We start from the raw sequence: 12,749 nt of genomic DNA on the forward strand, positions 1-12,749 counted from the left end.
CGGCCTGGCGAGGGCTCGAGGCGCTGCTGAACAAAGCGCGACCGAGCGCGAGAAGAGGGCGCCGTCCTTTACGCAGCTGACGTAGCCCTCCCCGCGTCCATAGCGCAGGGCGCGTCTACTTGAGCCATCGCCTGTTGTGACGTCTGGCCCGCAAAAAGCGTACTCCGTCACCCTCCCTCCCCACCCACCCCTCCCTCCCGCAACCAGCGTTTAGTGCCGGCAACAGGGTTACGGCTTTTGCGCAAGGCTGTGGCCGAGGCGTCGTTTCCGCAACGCGCTTTACGCCGCCAGCGGAGCAGCGAGGGGCCGAGTGTCGCAACCACGCCAGCGGCGGCGGCGGCGGCGGCGGCGTATCATTGCGCGCGCGCGCGGGGGAGTGTGCGTGTGTGTGAGTGCGGTGAGGCGGCCCCGGCCTGCTCGGTCCCGTCGCTGGTCGGCCTCGGTGCTGCGTCGCTCTCCTCTCGCCGCCATGAAGTTCGTCTACAAGGAGGAGCACCCCTTCGAGAAGCGCCGCTCCGAGGGCGAGAAGATCCGCAAGAAGTACCCCGACCGGGTCCCGGTGAGCGAGCCCGCCCGCCCCCAAAAGGAGGGTGTCATTCCGCCCACGAGAAAGAGTCCCCCGCCGCCCCGCCGGGGAGGGAGGGCGGGTCGCCTCAGGACCCCCGCCCCGCGTCCCCCCAGCCCTGCAGGGGCGGCCTCGACCCCCCCCCCTCCAACCCTCGGCGCCCCTCGGCTGTCAGGTGGTTTTAACCTCTCGTATCCCTCCGCGGCCCCCCCCCCCCGCGAAGCAGCCAGGAAGGTGACGGCTTGTTTGTTGTTCTCCACCTGGGGACTCCTCCCCCTCCACGCCCCCTCCCCGGAAATGGGAGTCCTCTTTCATACGGACCCCCCCCCCGACACAGACACACGGTTTTAATTGGGGGCTTCTGCCCCCCCCCCCCCCCGGTAGCCCTTCCTCTTCCCACGTCAACGCCCCCCGAAGACCCCCCCCCCGAGCTTCTCCTCCTTGACCTCCCCTTCACATCCCCTTCCCTCCCTCGCCCCCCTCCCTCCGCCCCTGGCCCCCCCTCCCCAGGTGCAGAGGAAAGGGGCGGGGCTGCTGCTGCCCAGAGGCCCGGAAGAAGGGAAGGGAGGGGCAGGCGTCACCTGCAGGGCAGCCAGGCGGTGTCCTCGGAGCAGACTGGCTCTCAGACTCCCCAGGGGGGCGCCCCAGAGGGCTGGTGATGGCCAGGGCGGTCGGGGTGGCAGTGCCAGGCAAGAGGGGCAGAAATGTAGGAAGCCGCCTCCCCTGCTGTCTCCACATTCCTCTTCTGCCTCTCAGGAACGTGCACCCCCTCGCTGGTGCGGCTCCAGCCGTGGGGAGCCTGTGGCCCCTTTCCCACCCCACTGACGTCCATTGGCTTAGAAGGGACACGACTGTAACATTGTTTAAAAAAATCAAATAACTTGTCTTGACCCGGCCACCCCAGGCTAGCTCTGCTCTGGGATGCTGAGCTTAGACAGCCCTGGTTAGTACTTGGATGCGAGACCACCACCACCACCCCCACCCCCCCAGGAAGGCCAGGGTCACTATACAGAGGCCAACAGCCACAAACCACCTGGGAGCGTCTCTTGTCTTGAAGCCCCTACAGGGTCATCTGCTGTGACTTTAGGGCTCTTTCCACCATCCCCACCACAGTGTATTGGACCCGATGGCCCTTGTGGTCTCTATCAACTCTGCGATTCTAACTTAAAATCCATCTTTCCACTTAAATGCTGTCCAAGCACTGATAATATGTAAATAAACCTCAGCATGTCTGCAGAACTGTCAGACATTCTGAGAACTACGGATGTTCCTTTGCTGCGCTGCGAACAACAACCCTGAAGGGAAGTTCAGCATTATAACTGAGTGGCGGTGGCAGGCCAGGGCAGAAGGGAGAGTCCAGTGGGCCACAGTTGAGTCCGGCAGTGTCTGGCCCTTGCGGTGATGTTCCCACCGCTGGCTGTGATTCACGAGAACTGGTAACATGATTGTATTCTGATTCTCCCCTTTCCTATCCCTATGAACGCCCACAACAATATTTAAATCGGCAAAACGATTCCCTTTCCTCCTCCCTAGTTGCGTTGGGGGGATACTTCTCAAGAAAAAGTTTGTCCCTTTGCTGACTCATATCAGTTTGGGGCATCATAGATGCCAGGAGTTCCTGGTCCATCTCTCCGCTTTTCAGCTTTTGTTGAGCAACCAAATCTTGTTGCACAAACGGAAGCATTCCGGGGGTGGGGGGTGGGGTTTACAGTTTGGATCATTCAGACTTGGAAGCTGAATTGCTATATTTGTGAACCTTCCACAGCCACTTAACTGTATAATAGACATGTAGCAGCCCAATTTTTTCCTTCAGATGGGGTTCCAGCAGTTGGTGGTGGGGTGGGAAGAGATTTACCTGTTTGTTTTCTGCCTGCGAAGCATCTGCTTGGGGGAAAAAAACCTTGGAATCGTGGGTGAAGTTTAAATAGTTTTACAGCAGGAGGGGGTTTTTTTTGCTTAAAATCTCATTTGAGTTTTTTGATGATGATAGCCTTTATTGGCATTCCAAAATACAATAAATACAATAAATACAATAAAACAATTGTCCATAAAAGACAGATAGTTACAGCAGCCATTCAGAGTCTCATCAATAGTTTAGTCCAAATGGACTCATCAAAAGTGCCATTCTTATACACCTCTCCACAGACCTGACTAAAAACCCACCAACAGAGCCCAGGCATCACAACAGCATACAGTATCAACACTCCACTATAAAACACAGAGTTTGTTAGAGTGGCACCTAACCCTAACACAGAACAAGGGATAGGGGGCGAGATCTCATTTGAGTTGGTGACTGTGGTGACCTCTGTGTGCCTGGCTAATGTTTTTTTCTCTGGTGTGGTGAGAGTCACAGAAGGGATTTAAAAATGTGCAGGTCAGGTTTCTGAGGGTCTGTTTTGCTTCCTCGCCCCCGTCTTTGACAGACTCCCATGAGTTGTGCTGTCTCACCAGGATGTCCCGCTTTAACCCCGAGCCTCTCCTGGGGAGGGTGATCCCTTGGGCGGGGTCCAAACTCGGATTGCCCCACCGTTCTGATAATGAGGAGGCCTCTTCTGCTGCCTGTGCTTGATTTCTTCCTGCTGCTTCGTGCCCTTCCTTGATGCCAGCTGTGTCTGTCAACCTTGCAGGTCATTGTGGAAAAAGCTCCGAAGGCCCGGATAGGCGACCTGGACAAGAAGAAATACCTGGTCCCTTCAGATCTGACAGGTACACACCTGGGCCAAGGAATGGGGGGCGGGGAGCTGACTAAGCCGGGGCCTCATTGCGTGGCCAGCCTTTCCTGGCTGGGAGGGGAGGTGTGGCCATTTTGGCTGTGCAAATATTAACAGTGGGCCGTTCAATTCCATCTATCCTCATGAGTTTGTTGTGTGAGCTCCGCTTTGTTTCGTTCTCGTGGTGGATTGACACTGGTGAAATGGGAAGGCTGGGAAGCCCAGGGGCGCCACGACAGGGACTCCCAGCTCAGCATCTTTTTCCCCTCCCGCCTCAGAACGTTCTCTTCCTTCTTTCCCCCCAGTCGGGCAGTTCTACTTCCTGATTCGGAAAAGGATCCACCTTAGAGCCGAGGACGCGCTATTCTTCTTTGTGAACAACGTCATCCCCCCAACCAGCGCCACCATGGGGCAGCTGTACCAGGTACGTGGGGGGGGGGGGGCCTGCTGGCACTGCTTGGAAGCTCCTCCACCCCCAGCGTTGCTGCCCAGCACCCTGAAGGCTGAATAAGGAAGTGGGAAAAATCTCCGGGGGAGGGGGGTGTGTGCGGTGGGTGGAGCTGGCTTGTTTGTGAATGAGCCATTTGGTGAATTCCTTCTTGGCCTGCAGCAGCCTCTTCCTCTTCTCCCCCTCCCTCTCCCAGGAACATCACGAGGAGGATTTCTTCCTTTACATTGCCTACAGTGATGAAAGCGTCTACGGCAGCATGTAAGGCCGGCCGCCACCTGCTGCCGCCACCGGGGCAGCATGTGCTCCTGAAGGGACCTTCACTTTTTTGTTGTTTTGTTGATTTTATGTTCAAGAGCCTTTTGACCCAGGACTGGGGAGGATTGTGGGTTTTTTTTCCCTCCTTTTCTTCATTTTCTGCAGTGCCCCCTCCCATCCTTTCTAACCCTACCCCACCCACCCACCCGTCCGTTATGACTTCTCACACTTTTCTTTCGCTTAACCCCTTGCCCTGGGCTTTCTGTTGAAGTGATTGTGGGATTGTGGCTACAAGAAAATATACCTCTCTTTTCCCGCATTCCCCCCCCCTTTTTTTCCCCTTTGGTCTTCCCATTCCATTTCCCCCTTTTCTTCTTGGAGGAGGTTTGGGGGAGCCTCAGATTCTCAGCAACACACACACACAAATCCTCCCCCCGTTTCAAAACTTTCAGCTCCACTTCCATGCCCTGATTTTGCTCTTATCTGGGAGTTGTGCTCTTCTGCCTGGCATTTTCTGTAACCAGAGCAGAGGATTGGAGAATGCTAATAATTAAAAACAAAAAAAACCTTAAGATACCTGAGCCTCTAAGGAAGTTATTTGTACTGTTTGACGAGGAGGGGGGGGGGGTTCCTAATATTAATTGCAAATTATCCGTCTGTATTTTTTGACATAACGAAAAAGACCTTTAGCACCTTGTGGCTAGGTTGTTGGATTAGGTTGGGGGTCAGTTTGGGAAGGAGGGTTTGCAAAAATGATCCTTGGGTGTAGGGACACACACACACACACACACACACCCGGTCTGGGGGTTCTGTGCAGATTAGACACCCAAGATGTGGATTGATCAGTTACTGGAGCCCTGGAAGGGTGGCTTTTAATCCTCAGGTGTGTGTGTGGGGGTGGGGGGGAATCCCTGTTAATTAAATAATTGTGAGCAAGTGATCCCACCGGGTGGGGGGCAGGCGGTGCGGGGGACGTGGACATTCCTGTGCTGGGAATGACCAATGTGGATAGGGTTAGGGTTGATCCCAACTACTGGGCTGGGGCAGAATCAGGCTTGCCAGTTGCCCTTGCAATGGGTCTGGGGAGAGGGGGCTTGCTGCAGATTGGAGGGCGGGTCGCCCAGAACCCCTCTGGACGCGGTTCAAACGGTGGCTTCGAATCGCTGGGAGGGGCCAGCCGCCTTCGGGTGTTTTGCTGCGGCCTGGGCGAGGAGGCGGAGGCAGAAGGAAGTTCTGCTGGGGAGGGAGGGAGGCAGGAGGCCAGCCCGGCTGCCCGCGGCCCGGAAGGTGAGCCGTTCCCGGCCTGCTTGGGATGTTCCAGCCCTCCCCCGTGTTTACACCGGTGTTGACATGAAACGTGAGGACGGGGAGCTGTCTCCGTAAGAGGCGGGGTGTGCAGTGACTCGACCCTCCCTCCGCGTTTTCCGGCCGCGCCCTTTGGAGGAACGTCGCCGCCGGAGGTGGGGGGGGGGGGTATTTGGGCCGGCCCTCCGCGCAGACTACGACTCCCGCCGTCCTCGGGCTCAGCCCTCGGGCATCCCGGCAGGTGAAAACTACGATTCCCGGCGTGCCCTCCGCTCCACTTCCCCTGGGAGTTCGCCGAAAAGCGGAAGTGAGGGAGCGGGCGGGGCAAGCTGTCGGCTTTCGCGCGCGGCCTGACGGGACTAGTAGTGCGGTCCGCGGCGCCGCCTCTGAGCGTTCGGCGGCGGGGGAACTCCATGTCCCGAGATGCTCGGCGGCGGGGCGGGGCCAGGACTGAGCGAGCCGTGAGAGAGGGAGGGAGGGAGGGAGGAGGCGAGGGGCGGGGGAGCGAGCGAGCGAGCTCGGGCTGGACTCGAGTCGGCTCGGGCGGCACCGGACGGAGCGAGGGGAGGAGGCGGAGGAGGAGGAGAGCCGAGCGGCGGGGGCGGCCGGGCCACAAACGCGGGCGGGCGGGCGGGCGCGGACCGGAAGAAGGAGGGGGCGACCGGGCCGGCGGGGGGTCCCCGAGCCCCGCCGTCGCGGGCGAGGAGGGGGCGGCTGGCTGGCTGGCGGGGGGGCCGGTCATGGCGGAGCCCAGCCCCGAAGGTAAGGGGAGGGGGCGGCCCACAACGGGGCGGAGGAGGGGGGGAGACTTGGCCTCCGCAGGCGGGGAGAGCGGGAGGGGGTGGGGGAAGCCGCCGCCGTCCCCGCCACATGGAGGAGGGCGGGCTGGGCGCCCCACTCTTCTCCGACCTGGGAGAGAATTGGCGGCGGCGGCGGCGGCGGCGGCGCGGGGGGGGGGCGAGCCCCGCGGCAGTTCCCTCTCGAGAGCTCGAGTAAAGTTCCCGGGGGTGGGGGAGGGAGACGGGACCGGATCTGGCGGGAACACCCCCCCCCCGGTTTTTCCGCGTGTCCGTTGGGGGGGAGGGTAATGCGGGTGTCTCAGCCCCCCCCCCCCCAACCCGCCACCCGCTTTCTTTTCCAGATCCGCCTCCGAACCTCAAGCCGGAGACGCAGGTAAAAAAAAAGGGACGAGAAAGTCTCGCTAAAGGCCTGGGGGCTTCCTACTCTTCCCCCCCCCTCGTGGAAAGCGGCCCTCCCCCCCTCTCGCCGACTTTGGGCGCCGCCGCCCCCCCCCCCCGGGCCGGGCCGCGCTTCCTGGCGGGGGGGGGATATTGCGACATCCCCGCGGGCGCCTTCGAGGCGCCGCCACCGACAGGCGCCTCCCCCCCTTCCCCTCCCCTCCCGTTGTGCCTCGACCCCTTTGCTGGGGGGGGGGGGCGGCGGGCGGAGCGGAGGTCGCCGGTGCTGGTCCGGCCGCCCTGTGGAGGGGAGGAGGGAGGGGGTGTCTCCGCCGGTGCTGACGCGCCTCCCCCCCCCCCCTCTTGGCAGCCCCCCGAGAAGCGGCGCCGGACCATCGAGGACTTCAACAAATTCTGCAGCTTCGTCCTGGCCTACGCCGGCTACATCCCGCCCCCCGCCAAGGAGGTGAGTGGGGTGGGGGCGACCCTTCCCCTCCGCCTTCCCGTGCGGGCGGGGGTCCTTTCTTTCCCATAGCGGGCGGGGCTGCTGGGCGGGTGGGGGTGGGGGTGGGGGGGCAGCTTTCCCTGCCGTTCAGCCGCCTGCCTGCCTGCCTGCCTCCCTCCTGCCTTTGGCGTGTTTATTCCTTTGCCTTTTGCTTTGAGCTCTGGAGTCCGTGAAGACCACAACTCCCAGGCGCCCCTGGGGCGGGGCCATTTTGCTCAGAGCCTTGTGCTCGTTGCATGCTGGGAAATGTAGGCAGCTGCTCTGGGAGCGAGAGGGCGACAAGCCCTTGTTTGGTGCGCCTTCGGGCTCAGACACTTTCCTGAGAGCATTTTGGGAGCTGTAGTTCACGTGGCTGCTCCTTAGTCCAGTGGTGCTGGCCTTCCCAGAGCTGTGGTAGTCCTTTCCCGTGCTGAGCGTCACGTGCGGAAGCTCAGCAGTGAAAAGGTGCATCCGAGAACGTACAGAGTTCGTTTAAACCGCTGTGGCTTAATGGACGTGAGATGGAGAAGTCGATTTATGGCTACCAGTCTTGATCCTCTTTGATCTGAGATTGCAAATGCCTTAACAGACCAGGTGATCGGGAGCAACAGCCACAGAAGGCCATTGCGTTCACATCCTACATGTGAGCTCCCAAAGGCACCTGGTGGGCCACTGCGAGTAGCAGAGAGCTGGACTAGATGGACTCTGGTCTGATCCAGCTGGCTTGTTCTTATGTTCTTATGGTTGCCATCTTCCACCTGGGGCTTGCATTCATCTCAGAATGCCAACTGACCTCCAGGCTGCAGGTATCCCTTCTCCTGGGGAAACAGCTGCTTTGGAGGGTGTGTTTTGGGGAGTGGCACTCCAGTGAAGGTCCCTCAACTCCCCAGATCCCACCTTCCCTACCTTCCACCCCCAAACCTCCAGGAATGCCCTTGACCAGAACTGGCAACCCCAGCAGATGTTGAGGTTCCTAGACAAGTCAGCTTTGTCTGGCTTTAGGAATTTAGGCCTCTGCTTCCTGGGTGGGATTCTTCTCTGAGCTGTGTGCTACTTTAGCATTTCCAGCCATGCAAGGATGTGTGTGCAAATTGTCTCACCTGGTGGTTACTGTCTGAAAACTTCAGGTGTAGCCGAGTGGCTCTTCGAAGGTCTCTTTTCTTTCATCCCAGCACAGGACATATTTTTTGAGCAGCCGGGGAACGTAGTTGAGATGTTTTTTTAGTTTGGATTTATATCCCCCTTTTCTCTCCTGTAGGAGACTCAAAGGGGCTTACAATCTCCTTTCCCTTCCCCCCCCCCAACAAACACCCTGTGAGGTAGGTGGGGCTGAGAGAGCTCAGAAGAACTGGGACTAGCCCAAGGTCACCCAGCTGGCATGTGCTGGAGTGTACAGGCTAATCTGAATTCCCCAGATAAACCTCCACAGCTCAAGCGGCAGAGCTGGGAATCAAACCCGGTTCCTCCAGATCAGAGTACACCTGCTTTTAGCCACTACACCACTGCTGTCGAAGGCTTTTGTGGGTGGATTCAACCGGTTGTTGTGGGTTGTCCAGGCTATGTGGCCGTGGTCTGGTAGATCTTGTTCCTAAGGAACGTCTTCCTAAGGAACAAGATCTACCAGACCATGGCCACACAGCCCGGAAAACCCACAACAACCAGTAATTGTGATGCTTGGTCTGTGAGCAGGCAGAGAAGCTGCCCCAAACTGACTGCCTCTGTCTGCCTCGCAGGAGAACGACTGGACACCCTCTGGCTCAAACTCCCCCATCCGTCAGGAGAGTGCGGCGGACAGCGATGGCTGGGAGTCCACCCACTCAGACCTGCACACCATTGAGACCTTTGTGAAGAAGGCCAAGTCTTCGAAGAAGAAGGCGGCTTTCCGCCGCCTCAAGTCAGACAGCTCCCTGCTGGAGAAAATGAAACTGAAGGACTCCCTTTTCGACTTGGACCCGGTGGGCAAGCAGCCGCTCCCACTGGCGGGGCCCAAAGCGGGCGCGGAGAGGAAGAAGGACAAGAGGAACCGCAAAGCTGCCCTGGAGGCCGGGGGGCCCAAACGCAGCCGGGGGGACCCAGGGGGGGAGAAGCGCTCGCGCATCAAAAAGAGCAAGAAGAGGAAGTTGAAAAAGGCGGAGCGCTCTGAGAAGAAGCATAAAGCTTCGCTGAGCGAGACGGACTCGGAGGAGGAGGCGGCGGCAGCAGTGGTGGTGATGCCTCTGGCCGGGGGGCCGGCTCTGCGGCCAGGCAGAGAGGAGGAGGGGGCAGCCACCGCACTGATGAGCGCGCCGGCCCCCCCGGAGCTCTTGGCGGCTGGCTTCCCCATTAAGGGTGAGGACACAGAAGGGAAGGAGGGCATCAGCACGGAGACCAGCCAAGACGGAGACGGCAGTTCCAGCGAAGGGGAGATGCGAGTGATGGACGAGGACATCATGGTGGAGTCAGGTGAGGAGCTGAGAGGTGCCTCAGGGCTGGGGTTTGGCTCGGAAGCTGCTGATTTCATTCACGAAGGGCTCTCCAGATGTTTTTTTTTTCAAGATTTTTATTTGTATTTACAAAAAACAAACATATGGGTCGAGTCAATCTCTGATGTCAATCGTCATTATAATTTTACACTATCACATATACAATCTTTAAAAAGATAAAAAATGTAAAAAAGCTAAATAGACTTCCTTGTTGTAGTTCAGGAGTTAATTTGCCTTTAGAATATGCATCTTATTTCATTCAGTAATCTATATCTCATTTTGATCTCTAGGTTTCTTCCTAAGATGGGCTCTCCAGATGTTAATGGACTACAAATCCCATCAGCCCCTGCCAGCATGGCCATGGCCAATTGGAATTATAGTCCCTGAACATCTGGAGATCTGCAGGTTGCAGACCCCTAACCCTATTCAAAGGGGAGAAGAGCCTGAATTTGCCTTGTCTTTTGGGCTAAGTGGAATTGGAGGGGCCCTCTGCTGGGTCTCTGGTTCCACGGCCCAGGGCATCAGACTTCCATGCCCAGCTTAGCTCACATCTTGATAGGCCTGGTACAATCGTAGGCCGTCCTGAATGCGGTGTGGTCTAATTGAACTTGGAATCCCTGTGTAGCATTTGAGGTCTCCTGAAAGCGAAATGCGCGTTATCATCTGTCAATGTCCAATTTCCTTAAGAAGGTGATAACTGGGTGTCTGGAGCCAGAGAAAGAATCTCAGCCACTAGAGGGCCTGAGGACGACTCCAGCGCCTGCTTCCTTGCCTGCCTCCAAGTAATGCCCAGTGACACCTTTCAGGTCCTAACCAGTGTTTTTAGGAGGCGGGCAGGGCCAGGTGACACTTTTGCCCAGCAAGGCCTCTGATTGGCCACTGGAGAGTTGTAGGCTGTGCTGATTTTTAAATTACACCTGTCATCACAACGCAAGAATCTCTACCGTGTGATTGAATGTAAGCCCTGGCAGCCATTTTTGGGCTGGCTCCGGCATACTGTGAATTCCAAAGGTGCCCAGAGGCACAAAAAGGTTGGGGGGACACCTGCTCTAATTGTGGATTGTCTAGGACCAGGTCGGCCAGAATCCCGTTGCAGATCAAGTTTGCATCTCCCTCTGCCAGAATTCTCCTTTTTTTTTCCAACCCCCACAATTGGCTTTAGTCATAGAACTGCTGGATTTTTTTATTATTTCCTTTTGTCAGCTGCAGAAAAAAGCTTTGCCGCTTTAAACTCTACAGCATACTGTAAATATAATCTAAATTATGCAAAACTTCCTTGCTCACGTTCCTCGTTTTAGACATGGGGCCTATCCGAAGGAAAATGGCTGGAGCACTGTGATGCATGTCTCAAATGGGAGCAGTAGTGGCTAAGAGCAGGTGCACTCTGATTTGGAGGAACCGGGTTTGATTCCCAGCTCTGCCGCTTGAGTTGTGGAGGCTTATCTGGGGAATTCAGATTAGCTTGTGCCCTCCTACACACGCCAGCTGGGTGACCTTGGGCTAGTCACAGCTTTTTGGAGCTCTCTCAGCCCCACCCACCTCACAGGGTGTTTGTTGTGAGGGGGGAAGGGCAAGGAGATTGTCAGCCCCTTTGAGTCTCCTTACAGGAGAGAAAGGGGGGATATAAATCCAAACTCCTCCTCCTTTCTGTTTTTCACACTGTTTTTCAGGGTCCATTATAATCTCAAGCTTGTTTGCACCACAATGAAGAATAGGGACTTAAAAACGAGCTACTAGAAAGACAAAAACTGACATTCTAGTATTAAATCAGTTTGTGCCAGATACCTTGTGCGAAGAACGGGTCGGACACGGGCCTACTTGCAAGCCGATTTCTGACCTTGCCTCTCCTTTTCCTCCCCCCTCCGGTTGCTGCTTCTTCAGGGGACGATTCGTGGGACCTCATCACATGTTACTGCCAGAAGCCATTTGCTGGCCGACCCATGATTGAGTGCAACCAGTGCGGCACCTGGATCCACCTCTCGTGCGCCAAGATCAAGAAGACCAACGTTCCCGACATCTTCTATTGCCAGAAGTGTAAAGAAGGGTCTCGAAAGCAGCTCCCCCCGTTGCTCCCAGCAGCAGCTCCTGGGGCTGCAGCGGCCATCGCATCCAGGGGAGGTGGGGAGACCTAGCCTGTCAGGGGATGGTGGCTTTAAACCAGACTTCCACCCCAGAGGGACGAAAGACTGGGCGGGGTGGGGCGTCTGTTCTGGATTGGTATCCACACGAGCCTTGGTTCATCAGGGCATTTGGGCTGGTGATAGATCCAGTGTTGAATGGGATGGGGTCGTACCCTCACAAAATCTGCAGATACTATCTGGCAGTTACATGCCTTTCACCTCAGCAACCCCCCCTCCCCCCGATCCTGGCTCACCTCCCTGTTCTTGGAAGGCATTGCCAGGCTGAAACCAGTGAGGAGAATGAAACTGGCCAACCAAGAGGTTCCTATTTTGTACCTTGGGGTGCGCAAAATGTTGCAAGGAGAGAAGACAGTAGAAGAGCAGGGGTTAGAAGCGTCTTCATTTTTCTTCTAGCTCTTTCCGTGCAAAGTTCACTTGTAAATAGACAGGAAGCAAAGGTTAGGTTCACACACACACCCCACCCTACACTGGGATTTTGTCTGTTTCATGTTGGAAAGCTTTTTGTACAACCCCCCCCCCCCCCCCCCCCCCCGTTAAACTCTTTAAAGTATTTGTCTCATTCCTCCAGAGACAGGGTTCTTTCTAAGGCACGAGGTGTGCCTCCTGTAATACACTTAGTTACTAGTTGCAAAAGGAGGAGGGGTTCAGGCAAAAATATTACTTATTTTTATTAATCTTTGGGGGGGGGTTGCTCGATGCCCTGAAATTTGATTTTTTTTTAAAAAGGCTCCTGAGGAAGGTTAGGGAAGGAGACAGGAGAGGGGAAAACTGAGTGACAAGAATTAACCCCTGCAAAGATATTGGGGTGTGTGTGTGTGTGAGAAATAATCCGGCGGGGGCCATGCTCTCGAAATAAGAAGGGGCAACACTTAAAGAGTGTTTTCTGACTTGCCAATTCTGGAAGAGCAGGGAGGTTAAGTATTTGGGTTCAGACACGGAGCCAGGCAGCTTTGCAGCAAACGGAGACCGCAGAGCTGCCGCTCTGGATTGGCAGGCTCCCCACACCAGGCTAGCCCCTGCCCCTTCTGATGATGCCCTCCCAGCCGACGGCCCTGCTTGAGGTTAGTCTTTTGATGGGTGTGGGGGGAGAGGATTGTTTTTGAGGTCCAAACCCCTGATCCACGTGTGCTCGGATATTCATAACGGTGTACATGGCAGAGTTTTTGAATGTAAATAAAAGATGTGGACCCTTTTGGC

The 12,749-nt window shown here is 56.7% G+C and overlaps 2 protein-coding genes across 2 annotated transcripts; both read left to right on the forward strand.

Annotated features, from left to right (window-relative positions):
* Window positions 1-222: 222 nt before the first annotated feature.
* Window positions 223-4,558, forward strand: LOC125444570 (GABA type A receptor-associated protein). The gene is made up of 4 exons (XM_048517057.1): window positions 223-559; window positions 3,193-3,271; window positions 3,582-3,700; window positions 3,921-4,558. The coding sequence occupies exons 1-4, from the start codon at window positions 470-472 to the stop codon at window positions 3,987-3,989; spliced, it is 357 nt and encodes a 118-aa protein (XP_048373014.1). The 5' UTR covers window positions 223-469; the 3' UTR covers window positions 3,990-4,558.
* A 1,228-nt stretch (window positions 4,559-5,786) lies between these two features.
* PHF23 (PHD finger protein 23) lies at window positions 5,787-12,744 on the forward strand. The gene is made up of 5 exons (XM_048517056.1): window positions 5,787-6,049; window positions 6,429-6,460; window positions 6,836-6,931; window positions 8,683-9,391; window positions 11,293-12,744. The coding sequence occupies exons 1-5, from the start codon at window positions 6,028-6,030 to the stop codon at window positions 11,541-11,543; spliced, it is 1,110 nt and encodes a 369-aa protein (XP_048373013.1). The 5' UTR covers window positions 5,787-6,027; the 3' UTR covers window positions 11,544-12,744.
* Window positions 12,745-12,749: the final 5 nt, after the last annotated feature.

The sequence above is a fragment of the Sphaerodactylus townsendi genome, linkage group LG15 (genome assembly GCF_021028975.2).
Source record: "Sphaerodactylus townsendi isolate TG3544 linkage group LG15, MPM_Stown_v2.3, whole genome shotgun sequence".
Classification (NCBI taxonomy): domain Eukaryota; kingdom Metazoa; phylum Chordata; class Lepidosauria; order Squamata; family Sphaerodactylidae; genus Sphaerodactylus; species Sphaerodactylus townsendi.

Bases quoted from the DNA above. Each gene is read 5' to 3' on its own strand.
- PHF23 (XM_048517056.1), top strand. From the start codon at position 6,028: ATGGCGGAGCCCAGCCCCGAAG. The intron at 6,461-6,835 runs GTAAAAAAAAAG...CCCTCTTGGCAG, and splicing joins ACCTCAAGCCGGAGACGCAG to CCCCCCGAGAAGCGGCGCCG. The intron at 6,932-8,682 runs GTGAGTGGGGTG...TCTGCCTCGCAG, and splicing joins TCCCGCCCCCCGCCAAGGAG to GAGAACGACTGGACACCCTC.
- LOC125444570 (XM_048517057.1), top strand. From the start codon at position 470: ATGAAGTTCGTCTACAAGGAGGAGCACCCCTTCGAGAAGCGCCGCTCC. The intron at 560-3,192 runs GTGAGCGAGCCC...TCAACCTTGCAG, and splicing joins AGTACCCCGACCGGGTCCCG to GTCATTGTGGAAAAAGCTCC. The intron at 3,701-3,920 runs GTACGTGGGGGG...TCCCTCTCCCAG, and splicing joins CCATGGGGCAGCTGTACCAG to GAACATCACGAGGAGGATTT.